This window comes from Bufo gargarizans, chromosome 5 (genome assembly GCF_014858855.1).
Source record: "Bufo gargarizans isolate SCDJY-AF-19 chromosome 5, ASM1485885v1, whole genome shotgun sequence".
Lineage (NCBI taxonomy): Eukaryota > Metazoa > Chordata > Amphibia > Anura > Bufonidae > Bufo > Bufo gargarizans.
Genome location: NC_058084.1, coordinates 350,599,258 through 350,622,852, shown reverse-complemented (window position 1 = coordinate 350,622,852; position 23,595 = coordinate 350,599,258). Strand labels below are relative to the sequence as shown.

Here is a 23,595-nt window from a genome sequence, read left to right as displayed (position 1 = left end):
CTCCTGCTCCTCTCTGGTCGCTTGGGCAGATAAACCACCTTGTTGTGTATAAAATTCCTGGGTGTTTATGTTCTCCTCCTCCTCCTCTGTAAGTTCATCCTCCTCAGGGCTCAGGTAGCTGTGAGATGTAGGCGCTACATCTTCTGTCCCCTCACCAATCAGATTTCTCAGCATCCCTTCCAGGATGTGAAGGAGTGGAATGACATCATTCATCCCGTAGTTCTGCCGACTGACAAATAAAGTGGCCTCCTCAAAGGGCCTGAGCAAACGACACGTGTCATGCACAAGCTGCCACTGGTTTACATGGAAGTTACACCGGGGAGTAAACGTATCTGCCTGCAGCATTAAGAAATCGTTGACCGCCTTTCTCTGCTCATACAGGCGGTCTAACATATGTAGCGTTGAGTTCCAACAAGTGGAAATGTCGCATATCAGGCGATGTTGGGGAAGAGCATTTTGCCTTTGCAGTTCAAGAAGGGTGCGTTTTGCACTGTAAGAGTGGTTGAAGTGCATGCATAGTTTCCTGGACATTTTTAACAGCTCTTGCAGTTCAGTGGAAGACTTGAGGAACCGGGTGACAACGAGATTGAAGACGTGCGCCATGCAGGGCACATGGGTTAGCCCTCCCTGACACAGGGCAGACAAAATGCTCTTCCCGTTATAAGTAACCATGGTTCCTATCTCCAGTTGGCGAGGAGACAGCCAGTGTTCGATTTCTTTATTGATGACACGGAGCAGTTCCTCCCCAGAGTGGCTCCGTTCAGCCAGGCTGACAAGGTGCAGAACGGCATGACAACGCCTAGTTTTGCGTAGGTGATATGCTGGTGGACCACTGTGAACTGTGCCTAGAGGGGAAGGTGAGGACAAGGTGGATGATGAGAAGGCAGAAGAGGACATTGGAGCAGAAATCCCAGCATTACAACGTGGAGGCGGCATTGCAATCACCTGGCCAAGTTGCTGGTGTGCTTGGGCCGGAACCACATTTACCCAGTGGATTGTGAACGACATATATTGACCTTGACCTAAGTTGCAACTCCATACGTCAGCACTCGCGTGAACTCTACCAGACACTGAGAGGCCCAAGGACTGGCCCACCTTCTGCTTAATGTAAGTGTGCAGGGCTGGTACAGCTTTTTTGGAAAAGTAATGTCGGCTTGGGACTCTCCACCTTGGGTGGGCACACGCCATCAGTTCTCTGAAATGTGCAGAGTCTACTACATGGAAAGGAAGGGACTGTAGTACCAGTAACTTGGCCAGGTGCACGTTCAGCTTCTGCGCTGTTGGATGAGTGCACACATACTGTTGTCTTTTAGCAATCGCCTCGGTGATCGATTGCTGTCGAAACACGTGATAAGGAGTAGGAGTAGGAGCATCAGGAGCAATAGACTTTGCAGTCGATGGGAAGGAAGGATAGCTTCCTTCTGCAGATGTAGACAAGCCCTGACTGCTGGAGAGGGGGTGCAGGCCGGTGGGAGATGCAGCAGTTGCTGCATCATGCTGTAACACTAAATGATTGGCACGGTTTTCCCAAGCCACTTTATGGTGACGCTCCATGTGTTGACGCAGGGCCGTTGTGCCAACATTAGCACCCTGGCCGCGCCTCACCTTCTGCCCACACATCCTACATACAGCCACACTAACGTCCCCCAATGACTTGGTGAAAAATTCCCACACTGCTGAGTATGGAATTTTCCCTCCCCCACCGCATGACGGCTGCCTGCCGCTGCTTTTATGAACCCATGCATTGCTAGTGTGTTCCTCACAGGTAGTCTTCTGAGTAGCAGACGGTGTACCCCTCCCACGTTTGGCTCCAGATCTCCCACTGCTTCCACCCTGCTGGCTTATGGACACGCAGCCACCCTGCTGTCTCATGTGCACAATAGCAACCTTGCCCTCTGATGATGAGGATGCCTCCTCTTCTTCCAGCTTCCACGTGCAATCGGCTACATCGTCATCTATAAATGTTTGGTCGTCACTTGTGTCACCCTCACCTGTCTCTTGCACATGTCGCTGACCTCTTGCAACATGTGCTCCCACCCAACTGTCATCATCGGTAGTTGCACGTCTAAATGAGTCTGCAGCAGACCTCTCCTCCAAGTCTGGATTGGCCTGTAACTGCTGACTGTCCTCACAAAACTCATTGTCGCTGAAAAGCGGGGCAGTGCCAGTGGCTATCATTACTTGGCTAGGAGAAGGAGCAGCAAAAGCAATAGGTAGGTTCTGAACAGGTGAGGGCATAGGGGCAGTTCCTGGGCCATGCCAGCTAAGCGTGGTGTCAGAGGAACCCGTGCTGTATGACAGTGGCAGCTGTGGCCTGTTGCTGCGGCTGCTACCACCCCTCTTTCTTCTATTGCTACTTGTGCCAGCTACAGTAACATTTTTGCCACTGCCCATTCCTTTGGAGGGCCCAAGCAACTGTCTGTTGGCCATGGTGTACAGTAACGGTATCACAAAAAAAAAATATTAACTCTGAATGTCTGTGCACTAAAACGTGATGCACGCGGCGATATATATATTACACCTGCCTTTAATACTGAGGCACACTAAAAGTATCACTAAAATAATGGATTAACTCTGAATGTCAGTGCACTAGAACGTGATGCACATACACTCTCCCTGCACTCTCCTTCTCCAATATTCTTCTAATTGTTTTCAACAACACTGTCCCTAGCACATGAGTGCTTGCCACATCTCTCCCTATGCTCAGCTCACAGGACAATGGTGGAGACCGCGCAAGATAAGGGGTTTTCTAGGGCTGTGACATGACAAGGGATGGCTATCTGCAGATTGGCTGGCTGCACAGCATTATGGGTGATCTCGCTTTGCTCAACACGAGACATCACAGATTTAGGCACATTTAACAATATTAGTTATAAACATGACACTAAATAAAAATGCAGCAGACATTATAGTCTGGTGCAAAATAGACCTATCTAATATCTCTGCCCCTTTGTGCTAAAAATCACAGATACTTGCTTGCCTGTTAAGCAGCTTCCTTGGCTCAGGATGAGCCCGTTTATGAGTTTTTGGAGAACAGTATCACCCAAATATTATGTTTTTAGTTGTATTGTTAATATGTACATTTTCCTATTACAGAAACTCTGCAAACTTCAATATTACCTACGGACAATCATAAATAACCCAACAAAATCCTAGTGGTAAGGAAATGCTGCTGGACTAAATAAAGATAGGATTATCCAAAGATCAATGAGATTATTTTGGTTTCTTTCAATTCTTCCACTTTGCTTAGAAGTCAGTTTTCTGCACATTCCTGCAGTCATTCCTCCATCAAATCTTCTGACAGTCGAGTCTGAAAAAAAGCACAATGGAAGGTTATTATAGCACATAGAGCACACTCTTATTTTCTGTATGTTAGATCTCTGAGGCCTTTATTATTTACTAGCATTAATAAACTGAAAAAAACAAACAAAAAAAACATTTTAGTTCCAAATTCAGTTAAGCAGAAATGTTCAGCCATATAGTTATTTTAATGCATCTACTATTCCATATAACGGAAGCAGTACATACTGTAAAATTATAATTTTCCCAATATGTTTCATTAGTCCTTGGTCCCTAGTTTCTAAAAGAGGATGCCAAGATCCTGAATGGTGGGGCTCCATGCTGACTGGACGCAGGAGGAGAGAAGGGACACCAAGCCTTCTCTCTCCTAATGTAACTGTACAGGTCCCCTGAAGGAGGATAACATGGATTCTTGTTCTTGTTATCTATCCCTCTCTTTCCCATTAATTAGAGAGCTTACTTGCTCTCTGACTGTCACACAAGAAGGGGTCTCTTTTCCAGAAAAAGAGTTTGAAGATAAGAGGTTGCTCATCTAATCACTCCTCTGCGCCTAGTCCGTTTATTGACGTCGTGACCCAGACGATAACAGCATCTGGATCACAGTGCCAAATAAATCACATCAAACACTATAACCCACAAATATCAATACATTTGACATTTCACAATGTCCCAATCCTGTCCATAACTGACGCTTAGACAGTAATAATGATGATCACTACAGTGGAATCTAATATTCCTGACAGATATCAGTCACAATAGACATTTTCACCCACTGACTGTTGCCATAAATTAACTTTTCAAGTTCTGTACATAAAAAAATAATAATAATTAACCGCTTTTCAGACTGATATTATTTTGTAATACAGTCGAATTTTTTTGTGCGCATATTATGAATGCACCACCTGGACCTTCTGCGGTTCATATGGCAGTCTAACTTTCTAATGAGCTACAGGAGGTTCAGGTGCATAAAGCACCCTTACTATACCCATCTGAAAGTAGCCTTAGTTTAGGTTTATATTAGGTTTAATAAAGATTATAATTTGTATAGGGAGATGGAAATGATATACTATGTTATTGCAAATCTTACATACAAATGGTTGGTGCATTCCTGTGTTTTTTTTTGCATTTCTTTAACACATGCAGCATTGTGTGTAGACGTGTGTGGTATGTAGTGAACTCTTCACATCTTCCCCCTCTTCAGGGACTCTGCTAGAATATGCATTTTAGTCACAAATTTTAATGTTCAGCCATCATGATTACTGCAGAGTTGCATGAATGTGGTTGTGTGTATTAATTATTAGGTTATAATTTTATACACGGTATGCTATGCATTCTGAGAAAATATAGATTTTGGTAAGACGGCAGCTATTTGCTGTATACAGTATACATTTTTGGATGACTTCCAAATATACCATGGCCTCTGTTTCAGTGTTTAACAGCACAGCTCTTGTTGAGGTACAGTAGATGTGTATAGTATATATGAACTCTACACACTTCAATATATTACTTTAAATTTTTTTTTTTATGTTAAACCCTCTGCTTGGATGTGAGTTTTGGTGCAAATATTTGTTTTGATGCCTTCTGTTAATAAAACTCCTGTTTGTCACAAGTTGGTTGTCAACAGTCTGTCAAAAGAGATGCAATTATCTGGTTGTCTGCTTTCAAGAAATATATAGTATTTTTTGGGGTTCATTTACTTTTCAAGGCGTGTAGGCATATTCTAGAAGAGTTCCTGTGAAAAAATAAATGGATAACATTTAGAAAGTGGGGTAGAGGGAAGAGTGTCAGGGAGACCAGCCCTGATCTGACACACCCCACCAAGTTTGCAAGGTTGGCAGATGAGGAGGATGTCAGTTCAAGGATCACACTGCTGCAGCAAGACACTTCCTCTGCCAATCAAGGGCATGTCAGCTCCAGTAAGCCAGGGACAAGGGCATGCCAGACAGGTGCTGGTAGTGGGAGACTTGATCATTAGGGGTACAGGGCAATCTGTCACAAACACCTGGCGCTCGATTTCAACATATCACGGACTGGGTTGATAGACTAGAGGGAGGGACTGGCGAAGACTCAGTGGTCATGTTCTACATTGGAACCAATGACAAAGTTAGAGATAGGCAGAGCGTCCTAAATGATTTCAGGGACTTAGGTCACAAGCTCAGGGCAAGGAGCTCAGAGGTAGTATTTTCTGAAATACTACAGGTACCACGAGCCAAAACAGGAAGGCAGAGGGAGATTAGGGAGGTCAACAAGTAACTCAAGAACTGTTGTAGGAAGGAGGAGTTTGGGTTCCCGGAGAACTGGGACAACTTCTCTGTTAGGAACAGGCTCTATTAGAGGGATGGGCTCCACCTAAATGGGCAAGGTGCATCTGTGTTGGGGGGTGAAGATGGCTACAAGGTTGGAGGAGTGTTTAATCTAGGGACTAGGTGGGGGGTAATTACATTATAGATAGTGACCTGGGGTGAGGTAATGGGACTATGGGTGGAATGGAGAGATGGACTAGAACATTTCATAAGGAAAGGTGTAGGGTAAAATAAAATATCCCAAAACATCTTAACTGTATGTATGCTAATGCCAGAAGCCTGGCTAATAAATCTGGTGAACTGGAATTACTAATGTCTGATGAGGACTATGGCCTACTGGGAATAACTGAGACATGGCTGGATGATACATATGACGGGGTGGTTAACATACAGGGCTACAGTCGGTTTAGAAAGGATAGTAAAAACTGGAGAGGGGAGGGTTTGCCTTTATGCAAAGTCACTCTGGGAATATATGTGAGGGAAATGAACATGTGGAGTCACTGTGAGTAGAAATAAATGGAGGTAAAAACAATAATAAAATATTGATAGAAGTTTATTATAAGCCACCCAATATTACAGAATCCCACAGAAAAGCTACTAAGGGAAATAGATGACACAGCAAATCTTAATATGTTAATATGGGGGAATTCAACTACTCATATATAGACTGGGGAACTGAAACCTGTGGCACTCAAAGGAAACAGGTTCTTGGCAACAACCAAAGACAATTAGCTTTTCCAACTGGTTCAGGATCCAACTAGAGGGACGGCCATACTGGATTTAGTACTAACCAACAGACCTGACATAGCAACAGATGTGCAGATTCAGGGACACAGTGACCATAAATAAAACTTTCCAATTGTCATTCAAAAGAGTGTTTCTTCAGGGAGGCACAAAAATGCCAAACTTCAAAAAAAAGCACAATCTGTCCAGCTAAGAGAGGCCATTAGCCTCACTAACTGGGACAACGTCCTCGGGAATAGAAATGCAGCAACAAAATGGGATATTTTTAAAAGCACCCTAAACTCTAATTGTGAGCGACATTCTGTATGGGAATAAAATGGTGAGGAACAAGAAAAAAAACAAAAAAAAATATGTGAATAAATAGAAATGTAAAAGGGAGCAATGAATGACAAAAAACAAAACCAAAAAAACATTTAAAATCACTAAAACAGGAAGGTAGTGACAAAGTATATAAAAAAAAAATATACAGACGTGGACAAAATTGTTGGTACCCTTTGGTCAATGAAAGAAAAAGTCACAATGGTCACAGAAATAACTTTAATCTGACAAAAGTAATAATAAATTAAAATTCTATAAATGTTAACCAATGAAAGTCAGACATTGTTTTTCAACCATGCTTCAACAGAATTATGTAAAAAAATAAACTCATGAAACAGGCATGGACAAAAATGATGGTACCCCTAGAAAACACAGAACATAATGTGACCAAAGGGACATGTTAATTCAAGGTGTGTCCACTAATTAGCATCACAGGTGTCTACAACCTTGTAATCAGCCATTGGGCCTATATATATGGCTCCAGGTAATCACTGTGTTGTTTGGTGATATGGTGTGTACCACACTCGACATGGACCAGAGGAAGCAAAGGAAAGAGCTGTCTCAAGAGATCAGAAAGAAAATTATAGACAAGCATGTTAAAGGTAAAGGCTATAAGACCATCTCCAAGCAACTAGATGTTCCTGTGAGTACAGTTGCACATATTATTCATAAGTTTAAGATCCATGGGACTGTAGCCAACCTCCCTGGACGTGGCCGCAGGAGGAAAATTGATGACAAATCTAAGAGACGGATAATCCGAATGGTAACAAAAGAGCCTAGAAAGACTTCTAAAGAGATTCAAGGTGAACTTCATGCTCAAGGAACATCAGTGTCAGATCGCACCATCCGTCGTTGTTTGAGCCAAAGTGGACTACATGGGAGACGACCAAGGAGGACACCATTGTTGAAAACGAATCATAAAAAAGCAAGACTGGAATATGCCAAACTACATGTTGACAAGCCACAAAGCTTCTGGGAGAATGTCCTGTGGACAGATGAGACAAAAATCGAAGTTTTTGCCAAGGCACATCAGCTGTATGTTCACAGACGAAAAAATGAAGCATATCAAGAAAAGAACACTGTCCCTACTGTGAAACATGGAGGAGGCTCTGTTATGTTCTGGGGCTGCTTTGCTGCGTCTGGCACAGGGTGTCTTGAATCTGTGCAGGGTACAATGAAATCTCAAGACTATCAAGGAATTCTAGAGAGAAATGTACTAGCCAGTGTCAGAAAGCTTGGTCTCAGTCGCAGGTCATGGGTCTTGCAACAGGACAATGACCCAAAACACACCGCTAAAAACACCCAAGAATGGCTAAGAGGAAAAAATTGGACTATTCTAAAGTGGCCTTCTATGAGCCCTGACCTCAATCCTATTGAGCATCTTTGGAAGGAGCTGAAACATGCAGTCTGGAAAAGGCACCCTTCAAACCGGACACAACTGGAGCAGTTTGCTCATGAGGAGTGGGCCAAAATACCTGCTGAGAGGTGCAGATGTCTCATTGACAGTTACAGGAAGCGTTTGATTGCAGTGATTGCCTCAAAAGGTTGCGCAACAAAATATTAAGTTAGGGGTACCATCATTTTTGTCCATGCCTGTTTCATGAGTTTATTTTTTTACATAATTCTGTTGAAGCATGGTTGAAAAACAATGTCTGACTTTCATTGGTTAACATTTATAGAATTTTAATTTATTATTACTTTTGTCAGATTAAAGTTATTTCTGTGACCATTGTGACTTTTTCTTTCATTGACCAAAGGGTACCAACAATTTTGTCCACGTCTGTATATAAATAGACTATGTAAAAGACAGATAAAAGCAGCCAACCTGGATACAGAGAGACTTATTGAAGAACATTTTAGGGTTACTTTTACTCTCTTTGGCAATTATATAAATGTTAAAAAGTTTAAACCTGAAAGTGTTTGCCCTTTACAAAGTCATGAGGGAGGAGTTGTAGAGAGTGATGAGGAGAAAGCTAATCTATTGAAACATTTTTCTTCACTGTATTCACTGAGGAAAATGAGCCATCAGATAAAATGTACAGTGGGACTTCCGGTTCCGGCGCTGAGATGGCAGGCGAGGAGTGAGTGAGCTCCGTCCATCCCTCACCCATAACAAGCTCCGGATGCTATATACCGGCAGCGCGGGAGTCGGGAGTGTGTTCCTGATCTCTCAAGCTTGCCCAGCAAGAGACCCATGGACAGATACCTGCTTCGGAGCGGTAAAAAGCTTGTACGGAGTGGCGCTACACAGGCCGACAACAAGACGACAGGCAAGATGGAGGATCAAGTTCCCGCGTCTCCGTCGAGCGCGGTTGAAAGTGTTATAGATGCCTTACCCGACTCGCCACTTGGTGACACAACGGAGGGGGCCAGAATTGATTACAAATCACTGGCAATAGAAGTGGCCAGACACCTGGCACCGGATATAATGGAGACTCTCTTCAAAACGCTGGCGGCATCTCTGCAGCAGCTGCATGAGACTGTGGGGCAGCACGAGGTGTGCCTAGTGGATCTAGGTCAGTGCTGTACAGCACTGGAGGAGGAAAGTTCTAAATCCAACCTGGCTATTCAGGAGCTACAAAATCATAACATCATACTGAGAGACCGTCTTGAGGACTTAGAGAACCGTTCCAGGCGGAACAATTTGAGGCTCCTGGGCCTACCTGAGGGGGTGAAAACTCAGGCCCTTAAAGAGATATGTGAACTTGACCTTCCGCGGGCCCTGGGGCTGGATGGAAAGCACAAAGTTGAACGTGCACACAGGATCGGAACGCCACCGGACCAGAACAGTTCACCTGGCCGGAACAATAACAACTCCGTGCAGAGACCCCGTCCAGTAATAATGAGATACCTGGACTATTGCGATAAAGAGGCGATCCTCAGGGCATACAGAGCCAGGAGAGGCCCCTTGAGGATTAAAGGGCAGGTAATACTGCTATTTGCGGACTATTCTGCACAAGTCGCGAAACAAAGGAGGGAGTTTAGTGGATTATGCTCAGCTTTGTACCGATGCCAGATCAAGTTTCAGCTGCAATACCCGGCGACGCTGAGAGTAGCCATGCCAGATGGAACTTCTGCTGTATTTAGTGACCCCTCTGTGGCGACGGAATCTCTTCAAGATCTACTGACAGCTGAAGATGCAAGGGACTTGGCTGATCGGGATAGGGGTAAATACAAGAGCTGGGAGAGATCAAGCAGTCCGGAGGAGAAACATCTTCCCCAAAGGGATCGTGGTCGTAGAAGTGGAGAGCAACCTCTTGGAAGGGGCCGCGCGCCGCGTGTCAGTTAAGGACTCCAGATATACCTGATGTAGTTAATTGCAAAATAGTGTTAACATAGGGGCGAGTGTGATAATGATGTTAAATTATCATGTGGTCTGGTGCTAGAATGTTTAGTGTGTTTAAAAAGTGCTCCAATAGCCCCAAGGTGAAATTATCTCACAGGAATGTGTAGGTCGCTAATGCCGCATGATAGAAGATGTGTTAAAATGCAAGAATAGGTAGATGCACAGTTGGTGGGGGGTGGTTGTGCCTCGGCAGCTCAGAAAAAAGGAAGTCCTAATAACAGAAAGTGTATACGGTGGGAGGTGGGTTTGGTTTAGCTGTTGGTGTTGAAGGTTATAGTTCAGCAGTTATTTCTTGAAAGGGGAGGGGGGATCCGACTTCATTTGCTGAAGATTTATTGTCCTATTTCTCAGGGAAGCGTATTCTAATTAAATAGGAGATAAGGATCTTGAGCCGGTTTAGCACCTAGGAATTTAGGAGTATGAAAGTCATTTCTTGGAACATGAAGGGCCTAAGATCACCCCACAAGAGATGGATGGTGCTGCGTTACCTGAAAAAGGCTGACCCAGATATAGTACTTCTTCAGGAAACGCACCTCGCAGTAGAAGATTTCACTAGGATAAATAAATTGTGGGTAGGGAAAGTATATGGATCGGCCTCGGTTGGAAAAAAAGCTGGGGTACTTATCCTAATTAACAAGAATCTAAACGGTCAGGTTCTAGATTCCTTCTCGGATGAGGTGGGACGTCTTGTCCAAATTCAGGTTGAAGTTCAAGGAATACATTATAGCATCTATAATGTGTATGGCCCCAACAAGAATAATGGGAAATTTTTTAAAGATCTAGAGTCCAAACTATTGACAGATCCCTGTAAGAATAAAATAGTAGGGGGGGATTTCAATTCGGTGGCGAGAGAGGCGGAAGATAGGCAGCGCAGTACCTCCCCAAAGTCAGTTATAAGTAACCATGACAGAGCATTGGGCAGATTGATGGAGGGGGTGGTACTGATTGATCCATGGCGCCAATTGCACCCTGATGAAAGATCCTATTCATTTTATTCTCACTCACAGGATTCATGGTCGCGTATAGACTATATACTGACCAGCTTTGATCTGATGAGAAGGGTGGAAAAGGCTGCAATTAGCGACCTGGTGATATCGGACCATTCCCCGATTTGGATACAAGTGAGAGATACTTACCCCAAGGGACTTTACTACTTGTGGAGATTTCCTTCAAATCTGGTAACAAACGAAGATTTTACTAATAAGTTGATTGCATGGTGGGAGGAATACATGGGAGACAACCAGGTGCATACAGACTCACCTGAGTTGTTGTGGAACGCCTCTAAAGCAGTTATACGGGGGAAAATAATGAGCTATGTTTTTGGGCTTCGTAAGCAATCTCAGGCTAAATTTGAGCAAACTAGCATGTTAGTAAGAGATACTTACCAGGAATACAGGAGGAACCCCACAGTCCCCAATAGACAAAAGTGGATAGATGCTAGGGGAGCTTTTGAAGCTAATGAAAAAAACAGGGAGATACTAAATAATACTAAATTGGTGGCAACATTGCACAAATTTGGAAATAAATCCGGGCGTCTTATGGCTAATCTTGCTAAAGGCAGACGAGCCCCTCAGTACATAGCTGGCCTCAAGGAGCAAAAGGGACAAGTGGTCACTGACCCCTCTAAGATAAATTCAATGCTAGGTGAATATTATGAGAAACTATATCAGGACGTCACTAAACCTGATCTGAAGGGTTCTCTTTTGGACGAGGTCAAATTACCATGCCTTAGTACGGAACAATTACAATCCCTTAATAGAGAGATCGGTCTTGAAGAACTTCAGTCTGTTATTCGAAAGTTAGGTAATGCTAAAGCGCCTGGCCCAGATGGTTACCCTGGGGAATACTATAAAGCATTACTAGGTCAGGTATCACCGATCCTACTGCAATGGTATAATAAAGTATTACAGGGTGAAGCATCTCCGGACCAGGAAAACATCTCCTATATCAAGTTGCTTCCCAAGCCGGGTAAAGATCCTTTATCACCAGGGTCCTACAGGCCGATCTCATTAATCAATGTGGATACCAAAATCCTATCAAAGATTATTGCGGATCGTCTGGCGGCCATATTACCTTCGCTCATTGGCAAAGAACAGGTGGGATTTGTGCAGGGTCGTTCGGCGGTAACAAATCTTCGTACGGTATTAACGGTCCTAGATAGAGTTCGCCATCGACCGCGACCTGGGGAAGCTCCAGCCATGCTCACCTTAGATGCTGAGAAGGCTTTTGACAATGTGAGATGGGCATGGCTGGAGGCAGTGCTGGATAAGATGGGGTTCTCGGGGACGTTTAGGGTTTTTCTCACGCAACTATACAGATTACCGAGAGCACGGGTATACACTCCGGGCTTCTTGTCCAAGCCCTTTTATCTCTAAAAAGGGACACGCCAGGGGTGCCCCCTATCACCCCTCTTGTTTAACCTCTCCATTGAACCGCTAGCTAGGTTCTTAACCCATTCAGATCTATATGAAGGAATAAGGATTGGAGATAGGCAACTTAAGGTTGCATTATTTGCGGATGACATAATGCTATTTATAGCTAACCCTAGAAAGCACATGGATAAAATTTTTCAGGCTCTGAATCATTTTGGTTCCTACTCGGGGTATAGATTGAATGCGTCAAAATGCGAGATGTTGGCCCTATCTCAGACGGATGTGGGGGGTTATCAGATACCAAAGCACTTGAATATAACGAAAGCGCAACGGAGTATTAAGTATCTGGGCATTCATATTGGCAGAGACCCGCATTCATTGTATACCTTGAATTTTCCCCCTCTCATAGCCAAGATAGTGCAAGAACTGGATAGGTGGCAGGGGTTACCGCTAAATCTGGTAGGCCGATGCCATCTCGTGAAAATGATGAATATGTCCAAGCTTTTATATCCACTCCAGACTATCCCACTCCTCATTCGCCACGCGGATATCCAATTATTGGAAAGCAGATTCATCCAATTTCTATGGCAAGGAAAAAGACCTAGAATCTCACTGGACAAACTAAAGCTAAGAAAGGAGGAAGGAGGGTTGAATTTTCCCGATATCAGAGGCTATAACTTAACGTGCATAAGTAGACACATCTTAGACTGGGTTAACGGGACGAGTTATTATTCAAATTTGGCCTTGGAGCGGGATCTGGTGCGGCCCTGGGACCTGGTGGCTTTGCTACATGCAAAGAGGCCTAATTTACCGGATTACATTAAACCCTCTCTTATAGTAAGAGACACGACATTGGCTTGGAAAGCCCTTAGAACCCACTTTCGTCTCCCATATCAGGTATCCAAGCATCTTCCTTTGCGAGGGAACCCATCATTTCGACCAGGTAACGAAAATGTATTTTTTAAAGAATGGGCTCTTAAGGGGCTGTGCAAAATAGGGGATTTGTTCCACGAGTCGGAGGGAAGATGGGCAACTTTGCAGGAATTAAAGAGTAAACTGGCATTGGGAAGTTCCTCGTTCATGCAGTATTCTCTGGTTAAAAATTATTGCGGGAATTTATCTAGAGATTTGTCACTGGAATGGAAACCAAACGATTTTGATGCGTTTATTAGTGTCAAAACGAAGAGGTCATTGTCGATGTTACATCATGTGCTGAGGGATAGGTGGAGAACTAAAGATCCCAAAGGAATTTTTAAAAAATGGGCTAAAGAGTTAGGGGTGGCGGAGATTCATGAAACAATTTGGTCAGGGATATCAGCAATGCGCAAGGCCATAATAAATGAAACATGGAGGGAAACGCATGTAAAAATTTTGCACCATGCTATATACGGATTTGATATCCCTAGCTCCCCTACTAGTCCAGGGAGACTTACAGCTTGCCCTAAGTGCGGCACCCCCAAGACAGATCTATATCACGGGTTGTGGAAGTGCTCGAAGTTAGGTGGATATTGGAGGAAATCGGCCAGATGTTGGGGACGATTAGCAAAATACGTGCTGTTGTTACACCTTCGGCGGCAATACTACATTGTGAAGCTAATACTCAATCAGATGCCCAAATATTGGGGGAAAAGGGAGATGATCTTTCTAAAATACCATTGGTGGGTCACAAACTATTTATGGTTGCTAAAAGGTGTTTGCTTCAGCTATGGCTATCAACCGAGGTTCCCACTATTGCAATGGTGGAAGTACAAATGGGTAAACTATTTCATTTGGAATGGTTAGAGGCATTAAACTGCAAAGAGGCGCTTGGACAGAGTTTGTTTCGGACCTGGAAAATGTTTATCTTATCATATGTCCCAAACACAGTTCATGAAAATAATGAGCCCATTCAAATTGACAGCATGGTATCTAAAGGAAGATCTAAAGGGAGGTCTAGGTCCATTGCGAGTAGTCAGATAAGGCTCAGAAGCCACTTTAAGTCTCATTTGGAGGCCAAATATTTGGGTGATCAAAAGGGGTAGTAATGATAGGGCTTCCTCGGAATATCTACAGGACAACGGATCTTCATCGGAAAGGTTGGGGGGGGGGGGGGGGAAGAGGAGAACAGGGGATATACCAGTTTACTGGGGAGGGGGGGGGGGGAGGGGGGAGAAAATTGAAAATGAGATTCCGAATGTACTGTTTGACTTAATTTCTACTATACTTTGATTGGTGAAATGTAACGATGAAAGGAGGACGATGTTATGCCTTCGAATTGTCTGACATATGTAATTTGCTTGTCATTGTATGGAATCTCTGAAACTTAATAAAAAGATATTTGAAAAAAAATAAATAAAAATGTACAGTGTCAAGGTAAACTCCCCAGTAAAAGTGGCCCGTATGATCCAGGGAGAAGTGCTGAGGCATCTTAAAAAGCATAAAATAGACAAACCACTGGGTCCAGATGGCATGCACCGTTGTATTCCAAGAAAATTTTATAATGTAATAGGCAGGCACTTATTTCTGATATTTAATGACTCTATCATGACTTGAAGTGCTCCACAGAATTGGCGTCTAGCAAATGTAGTGCCAATATTCAAAAAGGGGTAAAAACAGAGCCCTGAAACTATGGGCCAGTAAGGGTTCTTTCACACGAGCGTGTCCCTTGTGGGACATAAAGCGGTCAGTATGATTCTGTTACAAGAACGGTCATGCAGAGGCACACAGCATTATCAATCATGATAATGCCATGTGCTTACCAAGTCCAGATAACACAATCCCTCTCTCACATGGAGCGTGATTCCCGTAAGGGACATCTTTGTGTTAAAGAGCCCAAAGTCTAACATCTATTGTGGGTAAACTGTTTGAGGGTTTTCTAAGATATGTTATTCTGGAGTATCTCAATGAAAGTAATGGCTGTCGAACTAATTTAATCAGTTTCTAGGCAAGTTCTAGACTTGACCGTTGAGTCAATGGATGTCATATCTTGACTTCTCCAAAGCATTTGATACTGCGCTACATAAAAGGTTAGCATATAAAATGAAAATGCTTGGACTGGGAGAACTGGCTCAGTGATGGAAATCAGAGGGTGGTTATTAACAGTACACACTCAGATTGGGTCACTGTAACTAGTAGGGTACCACATGGGTCAGTATTGAGCCCTATTATGTTCAATATATTTATTAATGATCTTGTAGAAGGCTTGCACAGTAAAATAACAATTTTTGCAGATGACACCAAACTGTGTAAAGTAATTTACATGGAAGAGGACAGTATACTGCTGCAGATGGATCTGGATAGATTGGAGGCTTGGGCAGAGAAGTGGCAGATGAGGTTTAACACTGACAAATGTAAGGTTATGCACATGGGAATAAATAATGCAAGGCACCAGTACATACCAAGGCTCCATTCACACGTCTGCAATGTGTTTTGCACATCCACGGATCCGCAAAACATGGACAGCGGCAATGTGCCTGGATGTATTTCTGAAGTGTAATAATATTACAGGATATAGTTATTAGAATTCTGGAGAGGTTGTTGATCCTGGAGATCCTCCAAAAATAAAGGAAGACACACGGAAACAAAAATGGACACAGATCACGGAACAACGGAACCCCTTTTTGCGGACCGCAATAAAATATACTGTCTTGTGCACGAGGCCTAAACTAGATGGACAAATGTCTTTTTTCAGCCATACTGTTACCATGTTATTAATCCCTTTATTATATATCGTAGGATGTTTTTTTTCCAGCCTAAAAGCAGACTTAGTTCTTTCCAGTTCTAATTATTTTATTATTATTTTATGATATTTGCATGTAAGTTGTATGTATGAAGGCTTGTATGTATGAGTAACACTTTTACCCACTAATACAAATTTCATGCATTTTTTAGGAAAAATTAAATTTTGATGCAAAATTGCCTGAAGGCGTCATTGTGTATAAAGTGCTTAAAGACCAACTAAACTTTTGTATAATGTTTTGTGAACGTGTTCCTAATGCCCTAATAATAGTTTTTGTAATATAGTTTATTAATGTATTTAGTATTTTTATTCCACTTTTGCCTCCCTAAAGAGCACGCTTCGCTGTGCGCTTAAAATCCATTTCTCTGTACACCACTGATTTTATGATTCGGCTGCAGCGCAGGGAGTACGGGTAGGAGCGCATATTGTGTGACTTGTGACCAAAGATCTAACATTGTTGATATTTTGTGGCAGTCTTGTTGAATGTTGCAACATGACCTCATTGAAAAGCATGAATTATTACTATGCGATCTTCATGTTGTACCACACGTCACTGTGTAGCTCTAGTCTAGTGTGGTGAGGTATGACATGCTGGAAGTGTGTTCATGTGGTCATTAATGACATTTGACTAATACTTTATTTAAATCTCTTATTTGCTGCTTTAGAAATGATGCGCTCTACCACTGCTGCATATAAACATGCACACAGTCCATGTACACACCTGAACGCTGCTGCAAAGTGCTGTGTAAATGTAGGGGCGGACTGGCCAGGTACATAACGATCTGATGCTCAGAATTAATTAAAGAGGTTTTTCTGAGATTTTTAAACTGATTACCTATCAGGAGTTAAAGCACCATTATACTGACCATGTAATGGTGCTATAACTCCTCTAGCTTATAATTAGCAACTATTACTTATTTCCCATTGAGCACCAACATTTTCCCACGTTACCATTCTCATCAGTCCCTATCGGCAATGGGGCTCACAACCTACATTCCTATCTCAGACACGTGCGCATCAGGGCCAATTCAGTAAATTAACTTATTAGGACATTTAGGAAGCATAGAAGGAAATCAATATGAGTTTGGTAGGGGTCCGACACCGATCTCCCCTACTGATTAGTTTGCAACAGCCGCAAGTACAGAATATAGTTATTAGATTTCTGGAGAAGGCTGCACCACTTCATTTAGCTCAGCGATCTTAGATTGTTAGCTTTCACACAGAACTCATATCTGTAGCTGCTAACCAACCTGAGATATTAAAGGGCTTCTGTCACCCCCCAAACCTCATTTTTCATTTTTGGGCATATTAAATCCTTCTCTCAGAGCACCTGCGCCGAATGAAGACACGTAAGGTGCAGGCGCGGGATTTGAATTGCAGACAGGGCCAGCCGGAGGAGGAGAGCGCTCGCTGGCCCTGTCAATCAACTGGAGGAGGGGGCGTTTTTTTAAAAGGAGGATGTGACGGCTACCAGCAAGTAACCGCCCTACTTGCTGGTAGTGAAGGAATTTGCATATTTAAAAAGCTTGATTTTTTATAAAACGAAGCCACATAACAAGGTAAGAGCCCTATATATTGAATAGTCGTACAATAAGGATTTTAATATGCCCAAACATGAAAAATGAGTTTTGGGGGGTGACAGAAGCCCTTTAAAGGTTAAAGTAGCCCCCCCCCCCCCTGTGATCTCAGTCAAAGTGGAGAAGAAGAGGCGGAGGTGGGCTAGAGAGGAATGTGCTGACAATCTGTAGGAGACACAGATCATGCTCCTTCTGTATCACTGACCCCAGGGGAAGTGTAATATGAACTTCTGTGCATGTTATCTATCCCCCTCTCCCCAATCAATCAGATACCATACTCGCTCTCTAATTGGCAGATACGAGGGTCTTTTTTTTTTTCCAGAAAAGGAATGTTAAGGTGACCACTTGTTCATCTAATCCACCCCTCTGTGCCTAATTAGGCCATTCATTGACATAGAATCACAGTGTAAAATCCTATCTTAAGTGTAAAATATACAGACTGCTTCTCTAGTGATACCCGCTACATGCTGCACTAATAGCAATAATGATAAATAGAAAGATTTATATAATATATTTCTGACAAATGAGAAAGGTTTCTGTCAGTGACAAAATACATTTTCTCTCACTATCACCATAAACAATCAATTCATTTTACTAATAATCCAATGTAGCAAAGCAGGGCAAATTGGGCTCCTGCACAGGGCTTCAGGGGCAGCAGTGAAATAGGTATATGCATGTTTATATCTCCCCCCCCCTTACTAAATAAAGGATAACTAGAAATTATGTAATACATTCTATGTACAGTACATTGAAATGGGTCCCATAAAAACTACAACTTTTCTTGCAAAATATAGAGTCTAAACTAAATGTAAGAAAAATAATAATGTTTTGACCAAAAGAACACAGAGGTGGAGAAATGTTACTGGTCCTTAACCCTTTTATGACCAAAGGTCATTGATGCCTCAGTGTCCAGGTCAAAATTTACAAATCTGACATGCGTCACTTTATGTAGTAATAGCTTTGGAACACTTTTACTTATCCAAGCCATTCTGAGACTGTTTTCTCGTGACACATTGTACTTCATGACAGTCATAAATTTGAGTCAATATACAGTACAGACCAAAAGTTTGGACACACCTTCTCATTCAAAGAGTTTTCTTTATTTTCATGACTATGAAAATTGTAGATTCACACTGAAGGCATCAAAACTATGAATTAACACATGTGGAATTATATACATAACAAAAAAGTGTAAAACAACTGAAAATATGTCATATTCTAGATTCTTCAAAGTAGCCACCTTTTGCTTTGATTACTGCTTTGCACACTCTTGGCATTCTCTTGATGGTAACTTTTGGTCTGTACTGTATATCACCTTTATTTATGAAAAAAAATCCCAAATAAAAAAAAAAATATTGCAATTTTCGACATTTCTATTTCTCTGCTTCTAAAAAAGAAAGTGATACCTCAAAAATATTTATTACATAACATTCCCCGTATGTCTACTTTATGTTGGCATCATTTTGGAAATGTTATTTTATTTTTTTAGGACATTACAAGGCTTAGAAGTTTAAAAGCAATTCTTAAAATTTTTAAGAACATTTACAAAACCCACTTTTTAAGGACTAGTTCAGGTCTGAAGTCACTTTGTGGGGCTAACATAATAGAAACCACTTATAAATGACCCCATTGTAGAAACTACACCCCTCAGGTTACTTAAAACCAATTTTACAAACGTTATTAACCCTTTAGGTGTTCCACAAGAATTAAAGGAAAATGGAGATGAAATTTCTAAATTTCACTTTTTTTTAGCAGATTTTCTATTTTATGACATTTTTTTTCTTTAACACATTAAGGGTTAACAGCCAAACAAAATTTAATATTTATTACTCTGATTCTGCGGTTTACAGAAACACCCCACATGTTATCGTAAACTGATGGTTTTTGGAAGGCAGATTTTGCTGGATTGGTTTTCTGAACGCCATACCGATCGTCTTGTGCAGGGGCTCGATTTTTGCAGAAAGAGTTGAGGTTTTTTTTGGTACCATTTTTGGGTACATATGTTTTTTGATCATTCATTATTACACTTTATGGGGCAAGGTGGCCAAAAAATTGGCCGTTTTGGAACAGTTTTTTTTTTTACAGCGTTTATCTGAGGGGTTAGGCCATGTGACAGTTTTATAGAGCAGATCGTTACGGATGTGGCAATACCCAATATGTATACTTTTTCTTATTTATTTAATTTTTACACAATAATAGCATTTCTGAAACAAAAAAAAAAATGATGTTTTAGTGTCTCCATAGTCTGAGAGCCATAGCTTTTTTATTTTTGGGGCAATTGTCTTAAATATGGGCTCATTTTTTGCGGGATGAGGTAACGGTTTGGTGTTGCACTTTTTGTGAGTAAGGTGACAAAAATGGCTTATTATTTTACACCGTTTTTATTTTTTATGGTGTTTATTGGACGGGGTTGATGATGCGATATATTTATAGAGATGTTCGTTACGGATGCGGTGACACCTAATATGTGTGGTTTTTGTTTGTTTTTTTATAGGAAAAGGCAATTTATTTTTTACATTTTTATTTATTTTTACTTTTATTATTTTCAATTTTTTTTTTTTTTATCAGTTCCCTCTTGGATCTTGAAGATCCAGTGGGGCTGATGGTTGTACCATACTTTGCAATGCTCTTGCATTGCAAAGTATAATACAATCAGATGCCCTGTAGGTGGCAGCACCGGACGCCTATGCCATGGCAACCGGACGCCAATGCAAAGCGTCCGGTTGCCATGGCAACCATCGGGCGCTGCGATCGCAGCAGCCCTGGGGTTACAGCAGTGTCAGCATAGAGCTGACACATGCTGCTGATGGCGGCGGCTCATTAAGATGGTAGAATCTACATCTTATGATCTTATTAGTCTTGGCTCTAGCTGCCTGACACTGGTTGGTACAGTTAATTTTGGTAATCAACAGCTAGAGGATCCACATACCTTGCATTAACCATATCTGCAGGTCCCCAAAATGGTCTGAGCTAGTCACGTATGTTGCATCACCAAGCTGTAATGAATATGAACTAACGTATCCCTGATATTGTTTCTCCACATGTAGGTGCTCAAAGGGGAGTCATCAAGAAGTTCCCCAAAATCCAGGTCAGCTTGAGGATGCCCCAAAACATATGCAGCACGTCACAATCTCCTCATGCATGAAATCATTGTCCCAAGTTCAGCAAATCTTCACTTCTAACATATAAGGCATGTTGATAAGCCTTCCTAAAGACCTAGTCTGGATAGCACCTGTTCTTAAACCTCAAACCTGTAGCTGCCTTTTGAATGTCAGATAAAATTGTGTATTTGCCATGAGTGGGTAGGTATTGGCCTTTAGGTAGGCCTTTCTTCAGAGCCTTTTCATACCAATTATCCCACCTCAGCAAACTATTGTTTACCGTTTCTTTACAATGCAATGTGTACTTACTACCTTAATTTCCTATGCAAGTCTGTCTTCAAGGATCTCAGAAGTGAAGAACTGGCCAAGGCGGTTAAAGGGGCTGTCCAGTTGGACAACACTTGGGGCATGCCTGCGATAAAGAAAAGATCATTAGTTACCTGGCAGATCACATGCCACTACTCCAGTACGCCTGGACAGGCGCTGAACAGGGTCTGTTGACCTGGCTGCCGGGGTGATGTCACGTCAACACATGACTGCTGCAGCACCGCTGAGGCCAGTAACTGGCTACAGTGTTCATGTGTTGTCAACATGATGTCACCGCTGGTGCAGAGTCAACAGAGCCCGACCGGGAGAACCAGAGGGCGGTGCGGGATCTGCTAGGCATGTAATGATCAACTCTTAATTGCAAACATGTCCAAATTTTTTTATCCTCACTATTTTGGGGTACATATTTATTGATTAGCTATTTTCTTATTTTGTGCATGAAATTTTACAGCATTCACTGAGCGCTAGAAATGATAACTTATGTTGGTCAGTATGATTACAGCAATACCAATTTTATATACGGTAGTTACCATATTGATGCTTTGCTACTTTTGCATTAAAAAAAAGTTGTTTATTTTTGTGTCACCATATTCTAAGATATATCATTGTTCAATGAAAAGTGTTGTTTTTGTGGGATAAGCTGACATTTTTATTTGTACCATTTTTAGGGTATACAAAACTTTTTTTTTGGGGTACTGTGTCTCCTTGGGGAGAGAGGGCCTTAATCGGCGTGAGGAGACTTATAGGCCATACATGCTGCTCTGCAATTCTGGGAAGAAAGGGATGCAAATGTATGGCCTATAAGTCTTCTCACGCTGATTAAGGTGAGAGATAGCACCCCTCAAATCCTGACTTAAGCCTCTCACCCAGTTAAGCCAGTACTGTCTGCTCTGCACTGATGAGGGGCAATCACCCTGAAACATGTGTAAAGGCCTATTTAAAGGGTCGAACATTGACTTATAGGATATCTGCCTTACATCTGGTGGAGTTAATTAATAACTACTTTATGAGGTATCACACACTATCTGTCTTAAAAGCAGAGAAATAAAATTTTTGAAAATAGCGAATTATTCAAAATTTTCTGTAAATTTTGAATTTTTTTTATAAATAAAGGTTAAATCTATCGACTCAAATTGACCTTTAACAAAGTACTTTGTATCACGAGAAAAATAAATCTCAGAATAACTTGGATAAAGTAACAGCATTATAAATTGACACATCAGATTTGCAAAAATAGGCTCTGTCAGGGAGGTGAAAAATGGCTGTATCCTGAAGGGGTTAAATGATGTGATAATTGTACAGCTTTGGTTATTAAGGTACCATCTGTGTCCTGCATGCAGGACTTTTTTCTCCGCTATTTTTTTTTCTCCCCAACAGAAACCTAATGGACCCTAATATAGCCCATGGGATCTTTCAAGCTCCGCACCTGTCAGTTATGTGCCGCATAAGGGTACTTTCACACTAGCGTTTTTGTTTTCCGGTATTGAGTTCCATCCTAGGGGCTCAATACCGGAGGGAAAGAACTGATCAGTTTTATCCTAATCCATTCTGAATGGAGAACAATCCCTTCAGGATTCATCAGTTCAGTCCCTCTTGCGTTTTTTGGACGGAGAAAATACTGCAGCATGCTTCTGTTTTCTCTCCGGCCAAAAATACTGAACATCCGGCATTAATTTACATTGAAGTGTATTAGTGGCGGATCCGGCATTACGTGTTCAGGCAAAACGGATCCGTCTTTCCTGTCTGCACATGTGCAGACCTTTAAAAATGCAAAAAAAAAATTATACCGGATTCGTTTTTCAATGCATTTGTCAGACGGATCCGCATCCGGATCCATCTGACAAATGCCATCGGTTTGCCGGAATCCTCTGCCGCAAGTGTGAAAGTACCCTAAGGCACTTGTATTATTTCCATTCTTCTGCTCCTGAACAATGGAAATAATAGCGCTTAATGTGAAAGAAGTCTTATGTGTGTGGCAATAACAATTAGGTATGCTTTTTCTTTATTATTTTTCATAATTAAGCTTTTTAACCCTTTCTACCCCGGGACAGTTTTCACCTTCCTGCCCAGGCCATTTGTTGCAAATCCGACGTGTCACTTTATGTGGCAATAACTTTAAAACGCTTTTACTTGTCCAGGCCATTCTGAGACTTTTTTTTTTGTCACATATTGTACTCCATGACAGTGGTAAAATTGAGTAAAAAAATTTAATTTTTATTTATAAAAAAAATACCAAATTTACCAAAAATTTCCAAATTTCAATTTCTCTACTTTTAAAATAGATAGTAATAACTCCAAAAATAGTTATTACTTTACATTCCCCATATGTCTACTTCATATTTGGATCATTTTGTGAATGTCATCTTATTTTTTGGGGACGTTAGAAGGCAATCTTGAAATTTTTCAGGAAATTTCCAAAACCCACTTTTTAAGGACCAGTTCAGGTCTGAAGTCACTTTGTTAGGCTTACATAAAAACTACCCAAAAAT

General features: G+C 41.8%; 1 protein-coding gene across 1 annotated transcript in view; it reads right to left on the bottom strand.

Annotated features, from left to right (window-relative positions):
* The window catches only part of LOC122939454, a 123,751-nt gene that overhangs the window by 15,375 nt on the left and 84,781 nt on the right, over nt 1-23,595 (bottom strand). The window contains exon 4 of the mRNA XM_044295526.1: nt 1,219-3,310. Within this exon, the coding sequence (XP_044151461.1) occupies nt 1,219-2,430 (1,212 nt within the window). The 5' untranslated portion in view covers nt 2,431-3,310. The remainder of the gene's footprint in view (nt 1-1,218; nt 3,311-23,595) is intronic.